Source organism: Salmo trutta, chromosome 29 (genome assembly GCF_901001165.1).
Source record: "Salmo trutta chromosome 29, fSalTru1.1, whole genome shotgun sequence".
NCBI lineage: Eukaryota > Metazoa > Chordata > Actinopteri > Salmoniformes > Salmonidae > Salmo > Salmo trutta.
In genome coordinates, this window is record NC_042985.1 from 821,977 (window position 1) to 838,517 (window position 16,541).

The 16,541-nt window shown below is 43.3% G+C and overlaps 2 protein-coding genes across 3 annotated transcripts in view; one reads left to right on the forward strand and one right to left on the reverse strand.

The window, feature by feature from the left end:
• The window catches only part of LOC115166722 (cadherin-related family member 5), a 33,570-nt gene extending 30,352 nt beyond the window's left edge, over window positions 1-3,218 (forward strand). For both annotated transcript variants that reach the window (XM_029720439.1, XM_029720440.1), the window contains one exon: window positions 379-3,218. In XM_029720439.1, coding sequence (XP_029576299.1) covers window positions 379-972 — 594 coding nt within the window. In that variant the 3' untranslated portion in view covers window positions 973-3,218. The remainder of the gene's footprint in view (window positions 1-378) is intronic.
• A 518-nt stretch (window positions 3,219-3,736) lies between these two features.
• Window positions 3,737-14,818, reverse strand: LOC115166723 (cathepsin D). Its single transcript, XM_029720441.1, has 9 exons — window positions 14,636-14,818; window positions 12,388-12,550; window positions 9,206-9,329; window positions 8,710-8,828; window positions 8,229-8,428; window positions 7,825-7,947; window positions 5,364-5,508; window positions 5,048-5,146; window positions 3,737-4,462 (listed from the first exon to the last, which is right to left on the reverse strand). Exons 1-9 carry the CDS (start codon window positions 14,695-14,697, stop codon window positions 4,301-4,303), a joined length of 1,197 nt encoding a protein of 398 aa, XP_029576301.1. The 5' UTR covers window positions 14,698-14,818; the 3' UTR covers window positions 3,737-4,300.
• Between the last annotated feature and the right edge of the window lie 1,723 nt (window positions 14,819-16,541).

The window sequence follows — 16,541 nt, forward strand, 5'->3', positions numbered from 1 at the left end:
GAACAGCTTCACTGAATATTTATGAGTGGTACTTCACAGAAGGGCTCTCTGTGTTAAAGCAGAATAAATGAACCTAACGCTATAGGAAGGCAGAAGCATCTGTGACATTGAACAATGCCTAGAGATCAATGGTTCATTCACTTGTGTGTAAATGACAGCTTTCTCTCTCTCTCTACTCCTCTCTCTCTAGTGCTTCAGTTTTTAACTCATAGGACAACTTTATTACTATTATTTATGACTATTTATCACCTTTTATTATTTATTTGTTACTCTTTATTCAACCAAATGATATACACAACACATAAAGCCCTTATCCTGTGATCCTTGTACTTGTCAGATTTGACATGGTTGCTGTCCTGTATTCTGTCCTGTCTGTAGTGTTTGGCTCCATGTCTGAAGATGGCGAGACCCCATGGGAGACCCAAGGACACCCTGCAGTACACCAACGATGGCTACCAGGGTACCGAGGGTGATGCCCTGCGCGGCGGACCCAGACGTCCAGAGCCGGTAGACAAGAGGGGCCGAGGTGCTACTGTCCCTGGGGACAGAGGCAGGGCCATCCCCCTGGAGCGACGCCGGAGCGACCGCCACTGTGGCTTCTGCGGCCTGTACGCCAACCACAACCACCATGCCAAGCCCAGCCCGGCCAGCAGCCCTGCTAGGGGAGGGGGGAGAGGAGGAGGAGACAAGGACGGGATGAGGTCCATCCTCGCCAAGGGGGGAAGGAAGGAAGGAGGGAAGTCAGTGTGGTTTAAGGAGAACGAGGATGCTTCTGGGATCGAGGTGGAGATCATCCCGGATACTCTGGGTCAGGAGGAGGAGACTGAGGAGGAGGTGTTGGACATGGAGGAGATGGAGGGGGGAGACAGGAGCATGGCTAGCCAGACAGAGATCGATGGTGGGCACGGGGACCAGGAGAGCCATGGAGAGTCTGATTCAGCTGCTAAAGAGGAAAAAGAGAAGGAGGGTTGAGAGCAGACGATATCTGGGTTATATTAAATAGGGAGAGGATATCTGGGTTATATTAAATAGGGAGAGGATATCTGGGTTATAGTCTATAGGCAGGAGGATATCTAGGTTATATTAAATAGGGAGAGGGTATCTGGGTTATATTAAATAGGGAGAGGATATCTGGGTTATATTAAATAGGGAGATGATATCTGGGTTATATTCTATAGGGAGAGGATATCTGGGTTATATTAAATAGGGAGAGGATATCTGGGTTATATTCTATAGGCAGGAGGATATCTGGATTATAGTCTATAGGCAGGAGGATTTCTGGGTTATAGTCTATAGGGAGAGGATATCTGGGTTATATTAAATAGGGAGAGGATATCTGGGTTATAGTCTATAGGGAGAGGATATCTGGGTTATATTCTATAGGCAGGAGGATATCTGGATTATAGTCTATAGGGAGAGGATATCTGGGTAATAGTCTATAGGGAGAGGATATCTGGGTTATATTCCATAGGCAGGAGGATATCTGGGTTATATTCTATAGGGAGAGGATATCTGGGTTATATTAAATAGGGAGAGGATATCTGGGTTATAGTCTATAGGGAGAGGATATCTGGGTTATATTAAATAGGGAGAAGATATCTGGGTTATAGTCTATAGGGAGAGGATATCTGGGTTATATTCTATAGGGAGAGGATATCTGGGTTATATTCTATAGGGAGAGGATATCTGGGTTATAGTCTATAGGGAGAGGATATCTGGGTTATATTCTATAGGGAGAGGATATCTGGGTTATATTAAATAGGGAGAGGATATCTGGGTTATATTAAATAGGGAGAGGATATCTGGGTTATATTCTATAGGGAGAGGATATCTGGGTTATATTCTATAGGGAGAGAATATCTGGGTTATATTAAATAGGGAGAGGATATCTGGGTTATATTCTATAGGGAGAGGATATCTGGGTTATAGTCTATAGGGAGAGAATATCTGGGTTATATTAAATAGGGAGAGGATATCTGGGTTATATTCTATAGGGAGAGGATATCTGGGTTATATTAAATAGGGAGAGGAAATCTGGGTTATATTCTATAGGGAGAGGATATCTGGGTTATATTCTATAGGGAGAGAATATCTGGGTTATATTAAATAGGGAGAGGATATCTGGGTTATATTAAATAGGGAGAGGATATCTGGGTTATATTCTATAGGGAGAGAATATCTGGGTTATATTAAATAGGGAGAGGATATCTGGGTTATATTCTATAGGGAGAGGAACATCTGGGTTATATTAAATAGGGAGAGGATATCTGGGTTATATTCTATAGGGAGAGAATATCTGGGTTATATTAAATAGGGAGAGGATATCTGGGTTATATTCTATAGGGAGAGGAACATCTGGGTTATATTAAATAGGGAGAGGATATCTGGGTTATATTAAATAGGGAGAGGATATGTGTTAAAGGCACAAAACAGAAGAAAACAGTAAAACAGGGAGGCATCTGAAGATGTCCAGTACGAACGGACCCCTCTAAAGAACATACCCCAGCCGGGAAGAGAAGGGGAGTTTCCATCATCATGGGAAAACCTGATTCCAGAGTGGGATTCTAGAACATGGACATTAGTTCACACAGATTGGAGGGAATGACCCTTTTTGGATAAGTGTGTGTCTACATTATGTGGCTTCCATCACACTATGGTGAGATATTCCTTTCAATATATGGTGAGTTATTCAATATATAAAGACAGTTTCCATGAAGAACCACAAGAAGGGGATCAAGTTGGACACAATGCTTTTTAACTTGGTATCTTTTAATGATCGTTCTGAGAGCGAACCCATCAAGTCCTTGGGAAAGATTTGACTATTACTAATGAGGAAAAAAATACTTTGAAAATCTGGACATTTTTTACCACTGAAAAAAAAGTTTGTAAGGAGAACACGTCTACTGAATACTAAACAAATTGAGGACATATTGTATTGCATTTATATTTATGTTGGAAGAAAAAGTATGAAATGTAATAACCTTATTACAGTATGTAAAGTATGTGGATAGAAATTCTGACATTTTATACTATTTATGAGTTATTAAGCAGGCTTGTGGTCAGTTCAGGAAGTACACAGACATTCCAATTCTCTTCAACACCTTTTAAAAGGGGAACATTTCTAATTAGAATTTGGTTTACTCTATGAATTGACTGGACCCCAACCCTGGTTATTACAGAGATTTGATGAAATAATAAAGTTTGATTGAAGTGACTGATGTGGGAAAATGTACAAGGTTCAATTTTGAAATGTGGTTGTGCTTGAGCAGTTTTTCCTCTTGTTATGTCAGTTACTGACAGATCTTATAGAGCTGTTTATAACCTGTCTGAAATGTCCAGTTGATCAACTACTGGTCATGTTAGCGAGATAGGCTAACCAGCTAACTTACCCATCTAAAATCTTGTAGTCATCCAGATCACATGACCAGAGGCCTCAACCCCAGTGCCCCCCCCCCAATCATTGATTTTGTCACTCAGGTATCATATGAACACACAAAGCATGTCAAAACGTGTAGAATTGCAGGAAATGAATTTCTAAAACAGAAAAATCTAACGCCACTAACGAGAGTGGTGTGACCACATGGGTCGCTTGGTGGGGATTTGTTACTACGCTGGTAAATGACAATATCAATCCTGACATTTGTGTGAGCTGAACTTCTGAAACAGGAGTGGAGTACTCCTACTCTACAGCATCTATTAGAAGGAGGAATCACAGTGACATTAAAGAAAGGGGAACTTCACTTTTTACAATTATTTTATTGAATGCAATCATTTGAAGATACATCTTAAAGTCATTGACAAGAGGTCCATTGCCTCATAAAACGCAAATTAAAATGTTACATTGTTCGGTTGCTTTAAAAATAAAACAAGTCCCTGATTTAACACATACAGCAGATCACTCAGATAGATGGTAAAACTCAGTCTTTGACTCCCGATCCTGTACCTCCAACACCACATTTTCTGTTTCACTTTCACAGCAAATAACTCAGAAATGAATGCTTGTTTAGATCAGTGCATTTGAACTCTACACAAATCGAATTGCTAGTTTAAAGATTTCAGAAAAGCAACGGAAAGCTTGTGCAAGTTACAAGTAGTGTCTTTCCCCCACACTTTGATTTTGCCCGTCTAAAATCGTAAAATCTTGATCCACTTTAAATGTACCGCAAAACATTGTCCTAAAACCTTGACTACTTCCCAATTCTCCAAATCCATGACATGTAGTGTGCAGAACAAGTGTACACTTCAGGAGAAGGGTAGATGATGGATAGTGGAGAATGGGGACGTAGCCATCGTTGTAGTTCTACTTGGACTTAGCGAAGCCCACCCTGTTGTTGTCACGGTCGAACACAGTGTAGTATTGGCCAATGAATACATCTCCCAGGATCCAAAGCGGCCCGGCGGGGGCGGGGATGTCCAGGCCCATGAAGCCACTCAGGCAGATGGTCTTACCAGCCTGGCTCTCCTGGAGTGGGGGAAGGAATACAGAGACTCACAGTCAGACGCAGAGCAGAAGGGGGAAGGAATACAGAGACGCACACAGTCCCACATCATGTCCAGTAAGCACCAAACAGTTTAAAACAGAGGGGTAGTATGTATCTGAACTTGTTCATTGCTGAAATGCTCATTTTTGTTTTCTGTTGCACAATGTTTTGCTACGGTGTGCACTAATGAACAAGAACCTGATATGTAATGACCAAACAACAGAAATACTAACATCGTAGCCAACAGAGGGACGGTTTGTAAAGAAAGTTAGGCCATTATTACGCAGTAATAATTGTTGAAATAACAATTACATTCTGAGACCAACATTCAAATCAATGTACGTTGTCTCCCATGGTTCTGAGAATAGCTTAGTGAACTAAACAATGCCCTGTTTGTGTGGTATAGTGACTGACTGAGCAGACACTGTTGCTATGGTTGTTGAATTAGACTCTACCGCCCTCTGCTGGATATCTGCCTCTACTGGACATTTACGTGTAGAAAAACAATGTAGAATCTCTAGAGAGACAGAGAGGAGGGAAAAAAATAAAGAGCGAGAGAGACTCACCTTGAGAACGTACTGCTCTGCAGTCAGACTGTAGGACTGTCCTCCCAGGTTGAATGTGATGTCAGGCATGGTGGGAATCTTATCACAGTTCACCATGTACTGAAACACAAGCAGAAACAGTCAGTGAAGGTGCTACTGTATTCAGGAAATAAAGTGGAGTATAGTTCTAAGTAATAGGAGTCGGGGCCCACAGTGTTGAACTAGAGGAGGAACGTAGCTGTAGTCGGGGCCCACAGTGTTGAACTAGAGGAGGAACGTAGCTGTAGTCGGGACCACAGTGTTGAACTAGATGAGTGGGGTTGATCCTGTGTCTTACCTCTCCCTGGATGAGTGGGGTTGCTCCGATGGCCTTCTGCAGGGCCTTGACCTCGGCTGTGGGGCCGGTGATGAGGGACGTGCCGGTGTCCACGATGGCCTCACAGCCTCCCTTACACAGACTCAGCTGGCTCCCCACACCCATCCTGTACAAAACACACACAGGTTTAAATCCAGCTCCCTTGGTGGTAGAAGGGTTGCATGGTTACACAAGGTAACAATAGAGCTATTGTCCTCAGAGCAGTAAATGCCTTTTCACAGGCTTCTCTATTTAAACCAATAACTCATCATTTGGGTTTACAGTTCCCTCCCTACATAGTGAAAACAGCATTTATTTAATTCGTGCTCATAGCCGACAAGACTGAATTTTGCAGAATGCACAGTTACAGTCGGAAGTTTACATACACCGTAGCCAAATACATTTGAACTCAGTTTTCACAATTCCTGACATTTAATCCTAGTAAAAATTCCCTGTCTTAGGTCAGTTAGGATCACCATTTATTTTAAATGTCAGAATAATAGTAGAGAATTATTCATTTCAGCTTTTATTTCTTTCATCACATTCCCAGTGGGTCAGAAGTTTACATGCACTCAATTAGTATTTGGTAGCATTGCCTATAAGTGAAACATTTTATGTCAAATGTTTCAGGTAGCCTTCCACAAGCTTCCCACAATAAGTTGGGTGAATTTTGGCCCATTCCTCCTGACAGAGCTGGTGTAACTGAGTCAGGTTTGTAGGCCTCCTTGCTTGCACATGCTTTTTCAGTTCTGCCCACAAATGTTCTATAGGATTGAGGTCAGGGCTTTGTGATGGCCACTCCAATACCTTGACTTTGTTGTCCTTAAGCCATTTTGCCACAACTTTGGAAATATGCTTGGGGTCATTGTCCATTTGGAAGACCCATTTGCGACCAAGCTTTAACTTCCTGAATGATGTTTTGAAATGTTGCTTCAATATATCCACATATTTTCCTCCCTCATGATGCCATCTATTTTGTAAAGTGCACCAGATCATGTAGAGGGTCCAGGATTAGTGGAGCTGGATGGGGGGGGGGTGTTAGTGGTCTTCCAGACTGAAGGTACAGAGCCCAGTTGATAGGTGGTAACTAAGGAGGGGGATGTACTTCCTGTCCATTCTTCAGCAAAGATGTTGTTCAGGACCTCAACCTCGTCAGTTTCCACACCATCAAATCGGTGTCGTACCTCCAGGTGATTTTGATCAACCAGCTCTGTGATGATGTCCCACAACCCTTTTTGGATTCTTCTTTTTTGGAGTGCTTGAATTTACATTTTGTCGTCTAGTGGATTCTTAGTCCTTCAGATGAGCCTTTGAACAGAGTTCCTTGCCTTTTTCAATTTTGTTTGTTATCATCAGATCAATCATGGAGCCTCAAGGGTGAGCTGAATCGACAGAAGCAACGTTGTCAGGAACTGGAGATCCAGCTGGTGACTGACCACGAGACCATAGTAGAGTACGAGAGGCAGATGGCAGAGTATCAGGAGAAGAACAGTCGTCTCCAGAGGCGTTTGACTCAGGCAGAACAGAAGGCAACTACAACTACAGCATCACAACAGCTGGTCTTGTTTTTGTCAACCTGTTTTAGACCTGGGTGGGATTTGATGAGGGCCTTAGTAGGTAGATGATTGAAATCCCCACATAAGACAACACCTGCTTCAGGTGACTTCAACTTCAGAGTCGATGGTGTTAATGAGATCGTCAATTGCTTCCTGTTACAGTTTCTTCTCATTAGCCGCTCCGGGTGCAACTGTATCGACACAAACTCATCTCTTCAGGTCTGCCCGTCTCCTAACCTGGAGACTATAAACATACAGCCATCCTTTCACATTGAGACAGATTTCTGCCTCTATGTTTGGGGACTCATCTGGAATGTTCTCATGTATCCATGATTCTGTTACACAACCAATTTCTGTCCTGGATGATCTGAGCAGAAGTTCAAACTCATCCACTTTGTTTTTGCAAAGATATAGAATTGCAGGTTAGGATATTTAGCAGACAGTGGGGAGATTTAGCATCTTATGCCTTCTTAATTGCAGTTAAGACTCGGTCCCTTGGCACTTCTACATGAGACTGAAACCAACAGTGCAAATCTTTGTTTACCTCGGCCAGCCTTGGTTCATCTTAGAAGGCTTCTAGCTCGCAGAATGTTGTTTTCCAGAAGCTTCTGTTTGATGTGTGGAGCCAGAGGTGGCGGGTAAGTTTCCTGAGATTCCCAAGGGAATGAGGTGGGTATTCACAAAATGTTTGTGGCGTCCATTTCATTTGCTCAAAAAAGTTGTAAACTGAATAATTCTGACACAGAACTGACCAGACATACTAGTATAGTGGCCACCAACAACAGATGGTTAATATAGAAGGAGATTGTTATGGTGGTGTTACAATACACTAACTAACACAAGCAGCAGCAGAAGTGGCATCATATAGACAATGGCAGAGCACTCACCCGTCCATGTGGACCTGCCAGTAGGCCTGGCGGCTGACGTTGAGGTATTGGAAGTCTCCACTGTAGTACTTAGGGTCAGTTCCTCCCAGCAGGAGCTCACCGCCGGGCTCAGAGTCTGGGTTCCTGACACACACAGGACCAAACAGTGATTTTACTATTTTTATAATGTCTTTGCAGAGCAGAAACAAACTCAAACTTGTTGCGCTAGTTTCCTAGATACAGATTAAACCTGGTACTTGAGGCCTTTTGGTAGGCCGTTTCTTAACTGACTTGCCTAGTTAAATAAAAATAAGTACTAGGCTTAATCCGTGTCCAGGAAACCAGGCCTAAATCTCCGAACAGGACTACGGAGACCAAAAAAATATATAATTGGTGAGGCACTCCTCTCTGTGAGGCACTCCTACCTGTTGAGGTAGAAGGAGAACACGTTCTGCTCTACTTTCTTCTGGCTCATGATGTTGTCAAATGGTGGGGCGACCCCGTCCACAGAGATACGGGGGTAGGCCATGCCCAGGATGCCATCAAACTTAGCAGCGATGAAGGCTACACCAGGCTGCTTGATGGCCTCACCGAACACCTGCTTCTCTATGGACAGTCCTCCAATCTACCAGAGAGATGAGCAGCACATTCATAAAAAAAGGCTATAGACCATCAGGTCTCCAAACTGACACCTAACACAGAGAGATTGTATTTTTATATCAACAAATAAAATCAATTTCAGGCAGAAAAGTGGAAACGCTGTTTAAAAATCATTAAGGACACAAAAAAAGCGCCTTAAAATGGGCATTGCTTTGGAGAATAGTACAATAGTGACAATGGATTTGATTTACACAGCACCTTTTTAGATGCTAGGCTATTTAACAAGTGTGTAACCTTGGAACCTACCGTGCATGTGTCTTGGCTGAGGTACCCAGACAGACTGCCAGACCCATACTGGATGGCGAAGGCCGTTCCATTCTTTACATACGTGCTGGACTTGGCACCGTTATACTTGTGGTGAAGCACTGACAGACAAAGAAGGGAAGTGTCACTTTAAAAATCGGTCAAAAATTGCCAATATCAATGGTTATATAACCTAGAAGGAAAAGCACGTTGAAGCATTCAATTAATGGAGGAGAGGCATTTGGCAGAAAGAACAAAGAAACAATAAAACAGAAGATTCTTAGACACAGATTAAACCTAGAATTGGACTAAGAGGAACATACAGCTTGTTAATATTTATGCTGCTTATAAAAAAAAATCTGGACGTGAGTAGGTCCTACTAGCTCCAGTCATGTGTCCAAAATGGAACCCTAGACCCCTATGGACTTGTGGAGGATCTGAGAGGACGTGACAACTGTATGAACACATATGGGATTGAGTCAGTGTAGTGTGGACTTACAGCAGGCGATGTCTGTGAAGGAGCAGTGGACAGAAGGAACCCACAAGTTGGAGGAGCCTGTATCAAACACCACAGTAAACGTCTGGGCGGGAGTCCCCAGGCCGATCTCACCATAGTACTGGGCCTGGAACACACACACACAGCTGCATGAAATAAAAACAACTAAAATAACTGTGGTTTCAAGGACCCAATCAATCATACTGCTCCCGGACTAGAAAGCAGGTAGTAGGATCTTTACAATAAAGTGTACACCAAACTGATGGAGGACGGAGGCCCAGTTTCTGCTGGTTCTTCATATACCTATTCCCTCAGAAGAACAAGCTCCACTATGCTTTGCTATTGTCACGTTGTAGGGATACAGTGAAGGCAATCCCTTCCAACAGGTAGAGCTGGCCTGAACACATCTGGCAAGATCTACCTAAACTTCTCTGTTCATGCACGTCATGTGATTACTTCAGTTCATTCTACTTCCAAGACGGATAGAGAAGTTGGCTCTGCCAGTGTCAGAAACGGTTTGTCTGAAGTAAAACAGGTCAGAGTGATCTCTTTTCCTAGTCACGCTGTTGAACATACAAGTCCGTTAACCTTCTGTTCAAGAGAAAATAATAATAATAATTACACAGTTTAACGATGAGTCAACTTCCCTCTTTCTAGGACTCCAATCTAGCACTTTATATCTTCGGTCAATCCAACAGGTCTCAGTGATTTATCTTCTCCTAGTCACGTTCTAACAGTCAGCTAACCTTCTGTTGCAAGCAGAGAATGAACGATTACTCAACATTTTTCAATACGTGACTCAACTTCCTTTTTCTAGGACTCATAGGAAATGAACCTCTTCAGTCAATTCAATCTCTTGAGACTGCTTGACCACTTCATTGTGATTAGATTAGCAGTCTTAGTGTGTGCGTATGAAATGGCCCAACTTCCTATAATAGCGCACTACTTTTGACCAGAGCCTTGTGGAGAATAGGGAGCCATTTTTGGACACAACCTTTCTCTTATTAACAAGCTGACTTTTGAAGAGACAATGGGTTAATTCATTTACTGTGGTTGTATTTTGGTTGGTTGATATCCAAGTGGTTTGATGTGAAAGTTCAATTACTCTGCAAGTTGTTATGAAGTGGCTGAAACCATTCCATGTTTAAAACTGTATTCATTCACAGTTCCAACTTTTCAAGCTTCATAGGAGGAATTGCATTCAATTTTACATGGTAGATGTGTGTGTGTGTAACCTTGTTCCTACCGTTGGATTAATCTACATATCGCAACTCACTTTCTGTGAGAGTCTAGGAAACAGTGGAAACCACAACCATTTCCTGTGTTTGCGCATCCCTCAGCTCGGTGGAAGGAACTAGTCCCGGACAAAACACTCAGAAACCAGAACGATTACTGTACTGTGTAGGCTGCTCAGAATGTTTATCCAATGCTGGGGAACTGATATCATGAACACACACATTGGCCAGTTTATTAGGTACACTACTCCATTCACAAAAATGGTTCACTCCTACAGACAGTGAGTCAAGTGGCCAGGGCTCGCTATATAAAGCAGGCAGACCGGCATCGAGGCATTCAGTTACTGTTCGATTGAACGTTAGAAATGGGCAGAATGAGACCCCTAAGCGACTGAACGTGGTATGAGTCAGTGCCAGGCACGCCGATTCCAGTATCTCAGAAACAGCCGGCCTCCTGGGCTTTTTATGCACAACAGTGTCTAGAGCAGGGCTAACCAACCCTGTTCTTGGCGTGCCACTGGTACTGCAACTAGGCACCACACCTGACCAACTGAGATAATCAATTAGTTCAAAGATTGAATTTAGTCAACACACCTGGTCTTCCAGGTCTGTTAAATCAAAAACATGAAATGCCTGTGGCATTCCAGGACCAGGGTTGCCTAGCCTGGGTCTAGGGTATACCGAGACTCAGCGGCAGTCCTGTGGGCAAAAACAGCTCATTGATGAGAGGTGGAAGGAGAATGACAAATCGTGCAAGTTAACAGGCGTGCCACAAACAGACAAATAATGGCGCAGTACAATAGTGGTGTGCAGAACGGCATCTCGGAACGCACAACTCGTCAGTCTTCCTCACAAATGGGCCATTGCAGCAGACGACCACACCGGGTTCCTCTCCTATCAGCTAAAAACAAGAAGAAGCGGCTCAAGTGGGAACGCATGAACCAACACTGGACAATTGAGGAGAGGAAAAGCAACACTTGATGGCAGTCAGGATTTGGTGTAAGCAGCATGAGTTCATGGCCCCATCCTGCCTGGTGTCAACGGTACAGGCTGGTGGCGTAATGGTGTGGGGAATGTTTTCATGGCACACGTTAGGTCCCTTGATACCAATTGAGCAACATGCTATGCCCCGAAGAATTTGAGCTGTTCTGGATGCAAGGGGGGGGGGGGTCTGACCCAGTACTAGATGGTGACCTAAATAAAACTGTCCCTAGAGTGTACAAGGCCCTCTTTTTTCTGGTGTTTAGATTAAACTACATAAAACGACACAGCCTAGTGGATTTGCCGAGGATAAACCGTACATTATGTCTACAAATTGTCAGCTGATCAGGCTCAGGGAGCTTAGAAGATCAGGCCTTCCTTGCTCTCAGTCAACGGTCATATGACCAACTATTCCTAGTTCCTGTTCGGTCACACAGAGAAAACGATCCCGTCACTAGACCCAACACTGATGGGAAGCTGAGTTACTTGTCACATGACAAACGTTCTTGTTCCGTCACACTTAGAAACTAACAAATCTGATTACCCAACTTTAATGGGAAATGTTAAATCGGAAGGGATCTTCCATCTTCCCTTCAGGACAGGGAGGGGGACTGGGCTTCGCCTTGTAACGTTCCTAATTCAGCTAGCTCGGAAAACTAGCCGGAAAGGCCGGACTGGCGACAAGAGATTCTTTGTTGGATTTCTCCTGGCCTGCCTGCCTGGCTTTTAGCTTGTGCTACAGTACATTAGGGAAGTCAAGGGTGACCACTCCATTGGCACAGGTCACCTACGTCCCAAATGGCACCCTACTTCCTATTAAAGTGCACTATTTTTGACCAGGGCCCATAGCAAGGCTCTAATCAAAAGTAGTGCACTACGTAGGGAATAGGGCGCCATTTGGGACGCATACCAAGGGTAACTACTCCACTCCCAGGTCCCTGGTTAGTAGTGACTAGAGGATCTTCTTACATCCATAAAGTTCTTCAGGGTTTCTGGAGTGGGTCCATTGCTAGAGGAGGGGAAGCCCAGGTTGTTGTACTTAGTGTGTTCCTTCCCGGCCAACAGCTCTTCTGCTGCCCTCCCCGAGTCAGTCAGGGTACGCCTGATGGAACGGAACTTCCTCAACGGAATTCTGTAGGAGAGAGAGAATGAGAGAAAGGGGAAGAGAGATAGATACAGGGGGAGGGAAAGAGAGGGAGACATAGCGAGAGAGAATCTATTAGAGAACTCCTTTGAAATGGTTAGGCAGCCCTGAACAGTTGGTAGGTCAAGCAGAATCTCAGCAGGCCTACTGGTCAGCCCTGTCTAGTGTCTACCCAACCTAGTTCCTGCTGGGAAACAACTTCTGAATAGTTACAGGTCTCCTAATCTCAGACAGACACAGTGAAGAACACTGCTGCCAACATACTTTGCTAGCTAGAACAAGTGCTGCATGTGGCAACCTAGCTATGTGTAATATCTGTTTTACAAGGACATTGACGAATGGGAAACAGAAACAATATAACAATCAATGGGGCATACACTAATCAAAGATAACATGACAAGATTACATAGGAAGTTCCCAGTTCAATTGATGAAGCAGATGGTATTGTTATCAGACAGGTTAAGGCCAGTTTATACATGGTCTAACGACATGTCTGTAGACATTTATAATGCAACAAGTGTCACTGGTCTGAACGACATTTAAAGTTATCTGCAACTGTCGCAACGTTCGTTGTCGTGGTTACCGGACAGCCACAGCAACCAGACCAAGTCTTACTGTGACAAGTTGGTGCAGGAGTTAATTAACAATTCTCCGATAGAATGACCTACTTTTATTTCATCAGATAATTTTTTGTAAATTTACCACTACCGTGTAAATAATGTTGTGGGTTTAGTTTCCTGTAATAATGAATAAAAAGTAGGTAAAGTTAAGACGTCAGCTATACAATGGTCATTAACGTTATTTGACCTAGCTAGCCAGCTGGCAAGCTAGCAACGAACCAAAACATTGTTAAGAAAATAGCTTTTAGTTGCCTGGCTTGCCATTAATTAACTTTTGAACGGATGGGTTTATTTTTGTTAAAATAGATAAAGTATACAATTTGGAGCATCGGGCTGCTGTGCTGATTTAATGCACACATACGACAAGTTTGATTTCGGACGACAAAAGAATGTTCATAATCTCGCTACGACAGTTGTGTAAGTATGCTCTCTCTAATTCTCTCTCTATCTCTCGGAGGACCTTTGCCCTAGGACCATGCCTCAGGACTACCTGACATGATGACTCCTTGCTGTCCCCAGTCCACCTGGCCGTGCTGCTGCTCCAGTTTCAACTGTTCTGCCTGCGGCTATGGAACCCTGACCTGTTCACCGGACGTGCTACCTGTCCCAGACCTGCTGTTTTCAACTCTCTAGAGACAGCAGGAGCGGTAGAGATACTCTCAATTATCAGCTATGAAAAGCCAACTGACATTTACTCTTGAGGTGCTGACTTGTTGCACCCTCTACAACCACTGTGATTATTATTATTTGACCATGCTGGTCACTTATGAACATCTTGGCCATGTTCTGTTATAATCTCCACCCGGCACAGCCAGAAGAGGCATGGCCACCCCTCAGAGCCTGGTTCCTCTCTAGGTTTCTTCCTAGGTTCTGTCCTTTCTAGGGAGTTTTTCCAAGCCACCTTGCTTCTACACCTGCATTGCTTGCTGTTTGGGGGTTTTAGGCTGGGTTTCTGTACACCACTTTGAAATATCAGCTGATGTAAGAAGGGCTATACAAATACATTTGATTTGTTACTACATGACACAGGTCAGACGGTCTGTAAACCAGCCTTAACTCGTGTTTGGGATATTGACCTTAGCTGATTTCTATTTTGACATTGTCACATGTTTGCTCGGGCGAGAAACTTAGCACTAGCTAACGGAAAACAACAACAAGCACCTTGCTCTAGTGCGACTTGTTAACATTTAATTAACGTCACTTTGTAGCCCCAGGTCGTCTTCACTATTCATTCAGCAAAGTAAATATTATATAATATAATTAACGTCACTTTGTAGCCCCAGGTCGTCTTCACTATTCATTCAGCAAAGTAAATATTCACAAACCTAGCTAGGCCTATCTATTTTGTCATACTGGCTAGCTATTTGACTGAGGACGTAACGTTAGCTCAACTGTTTGAAGATCATTGCTTTTCTAGCTGAGAAGCTAGCTTGGCTAATATGACTTGACTTACCGGACGAGTGCATCAGATGCCAAAGCAAGTGCCGCGAAAAGACACAGGTACAAAACCTTCATTTTACAGCTGCAGAATAACCTTAGCTACAACCTGATCCGCCAGCACAATGACTAGACAATTTGACTTGAGATAACAACAACAGAACTTTATCACCTGACTGTGTCGACGTTGAGTCAAAATCATGTGATGATGGGTGCGTTCCAGGAGTTAAGGCAGCTGCGCGTTTGCATTGCCAATGGGTGCGTTCCAGATACACACATTTGGCGCAGACCTGCGCTGAATGTCATAGATTTACAACGTCTGCAAAAGCGCTTACGGTCTCCAAATGTGTATTTCTTGAACGCACCCAATCCGTGCCGGCATGCTGTCAGAGATGTATGTGTCTATCAAATTGTGGGAATAAAGATTTTAGTAACCTGCCCAGGGATTTACAGTTGAAAATTAATCTGGTTGGCTAAAACCAGTACTTTTACTGAAATGTTGATTAATGTTCACCAGTGGAGGCTGCTGAGGGGAGGACAGCTCATAATAGTGTCTGGAACTGAGCGAATGTAATTCCACTGATTCAGCTCCAGCCATTACCGCCAACCTCCTGTGATGTGCTCTGTCCCTGCAAAAATAATCTCAATAAAGTAAAGTGTAAACCAAGACACAATGTATCGTCAATGCAGACCAGAATTTGACATAAACATATTTGATATTTGACACTGTTTGCAGACAATAAAATTGTCTTGATGGCTTTGTACTGCATAGGCTACAAGTCATTTATATTGTGGGACAGGATAGGATATATCAAGATAGGATATATCAGGATAGGATAGGATAGGATATATCAAGATAGGATAGGATATATCAAGATAGGATAGGATAGGATATATCAGGATAGGATAGGATATATCAGGATAGGAAATATCAGGGTAGGATAGGATATATCAGGATATGAAAGGATAGGATATATCAAGATAGGATAGGATAGGATAGGATATGTCATGATAGGATAGGATATATTAGGATAGGAAATATCAGGATAGGATATATCAGGATAGGATAGGATATATCAGGATAGGATAGGATAGGATAGGATTTATCAGGATAGGATAGGATATATCAGGATAGAATAGGATATATCAGGATAGGATAGGATAGGATAGGATATATCAGGATAGGATAAGATATATCAGGATAGGATAGAATATATCAGGATAAGAACCATAGTGTTGATCTGTGTTTCCCCTGGACCTCTAATGTGAAATGGTATAAAAACTCACCCCTTACACCTGTTCAGATGAGAGCTTTTCTTTTAGTTCCTGATGTGCTGCGTTGTGCTGTAGGGACCTAGTTTATTTGTGAGAGCAACTATTTTGTGTTTGGGATGTGGTTGAGAGTTTTCTGAGAAGATATGTTTCTTCATTCCTCTCTGTGTTTTAATTGGACAATATTCCACATGATATTTGTGGGCTATACTCGGCCTTGTCTCAGGATGGTGAGTTGGTGATTGAAGATATCCCTCTAGTGGTGTGGGGGCTGTGCTTTGGCAAAGTGGGTGGGGTTATATCCTGCCTGTTTGGCCCTGTCCGGGGGTATCATCGGATGGGGCCACAGTGTCTCCTGACCCCTCCTGTCTCAGCCTCCAGTATTTATGCTGCAGAAGTTTATGTGTCGGGGGGCTAGGGTCAGTCTGTTATATCTGGAGTATTTCTCCTGTCTTATCCGGTGTCCTGTGTGAATTTAAGTATGCTCTCTCTAATGCTCTCTTTTTCTCTTTCTTTCTCTCTCTCGGAGGACCTGAGCCCTAGGACCATGCCTCAGGACTACCTGGCATGATGACTCCTTGCTGTTCCCAGTCCACCTGGCCGTGCTGCTGCTCCAGTTTCAACTGTTCTGCCTGCGGCTATGGAACCCT

Coding starts and splice junctions, on each gene's coding strand:
- LOC115166723 (XM_029720441.1), bottom strand. CDS start 14,697: ATGAAGGTTTTGTACCTGTGTCTTTTCGCGGCACTTGCTTTGGCATCT. Junction 12,551..14,635: donor GCATCTGATGCACTCGTCCG/GTAAGTCAAGTC, acceptor TCTCTCCTACAG/AATTCCGTTGAGGAAGTTCC. Junction 8,429..8,709: donor TCAGCCAAGACACATGCACG/GTAGGTTCCAAG, acceptor TCTCTCTGGTAG/ATTGGAGGACTGTCCATAGA.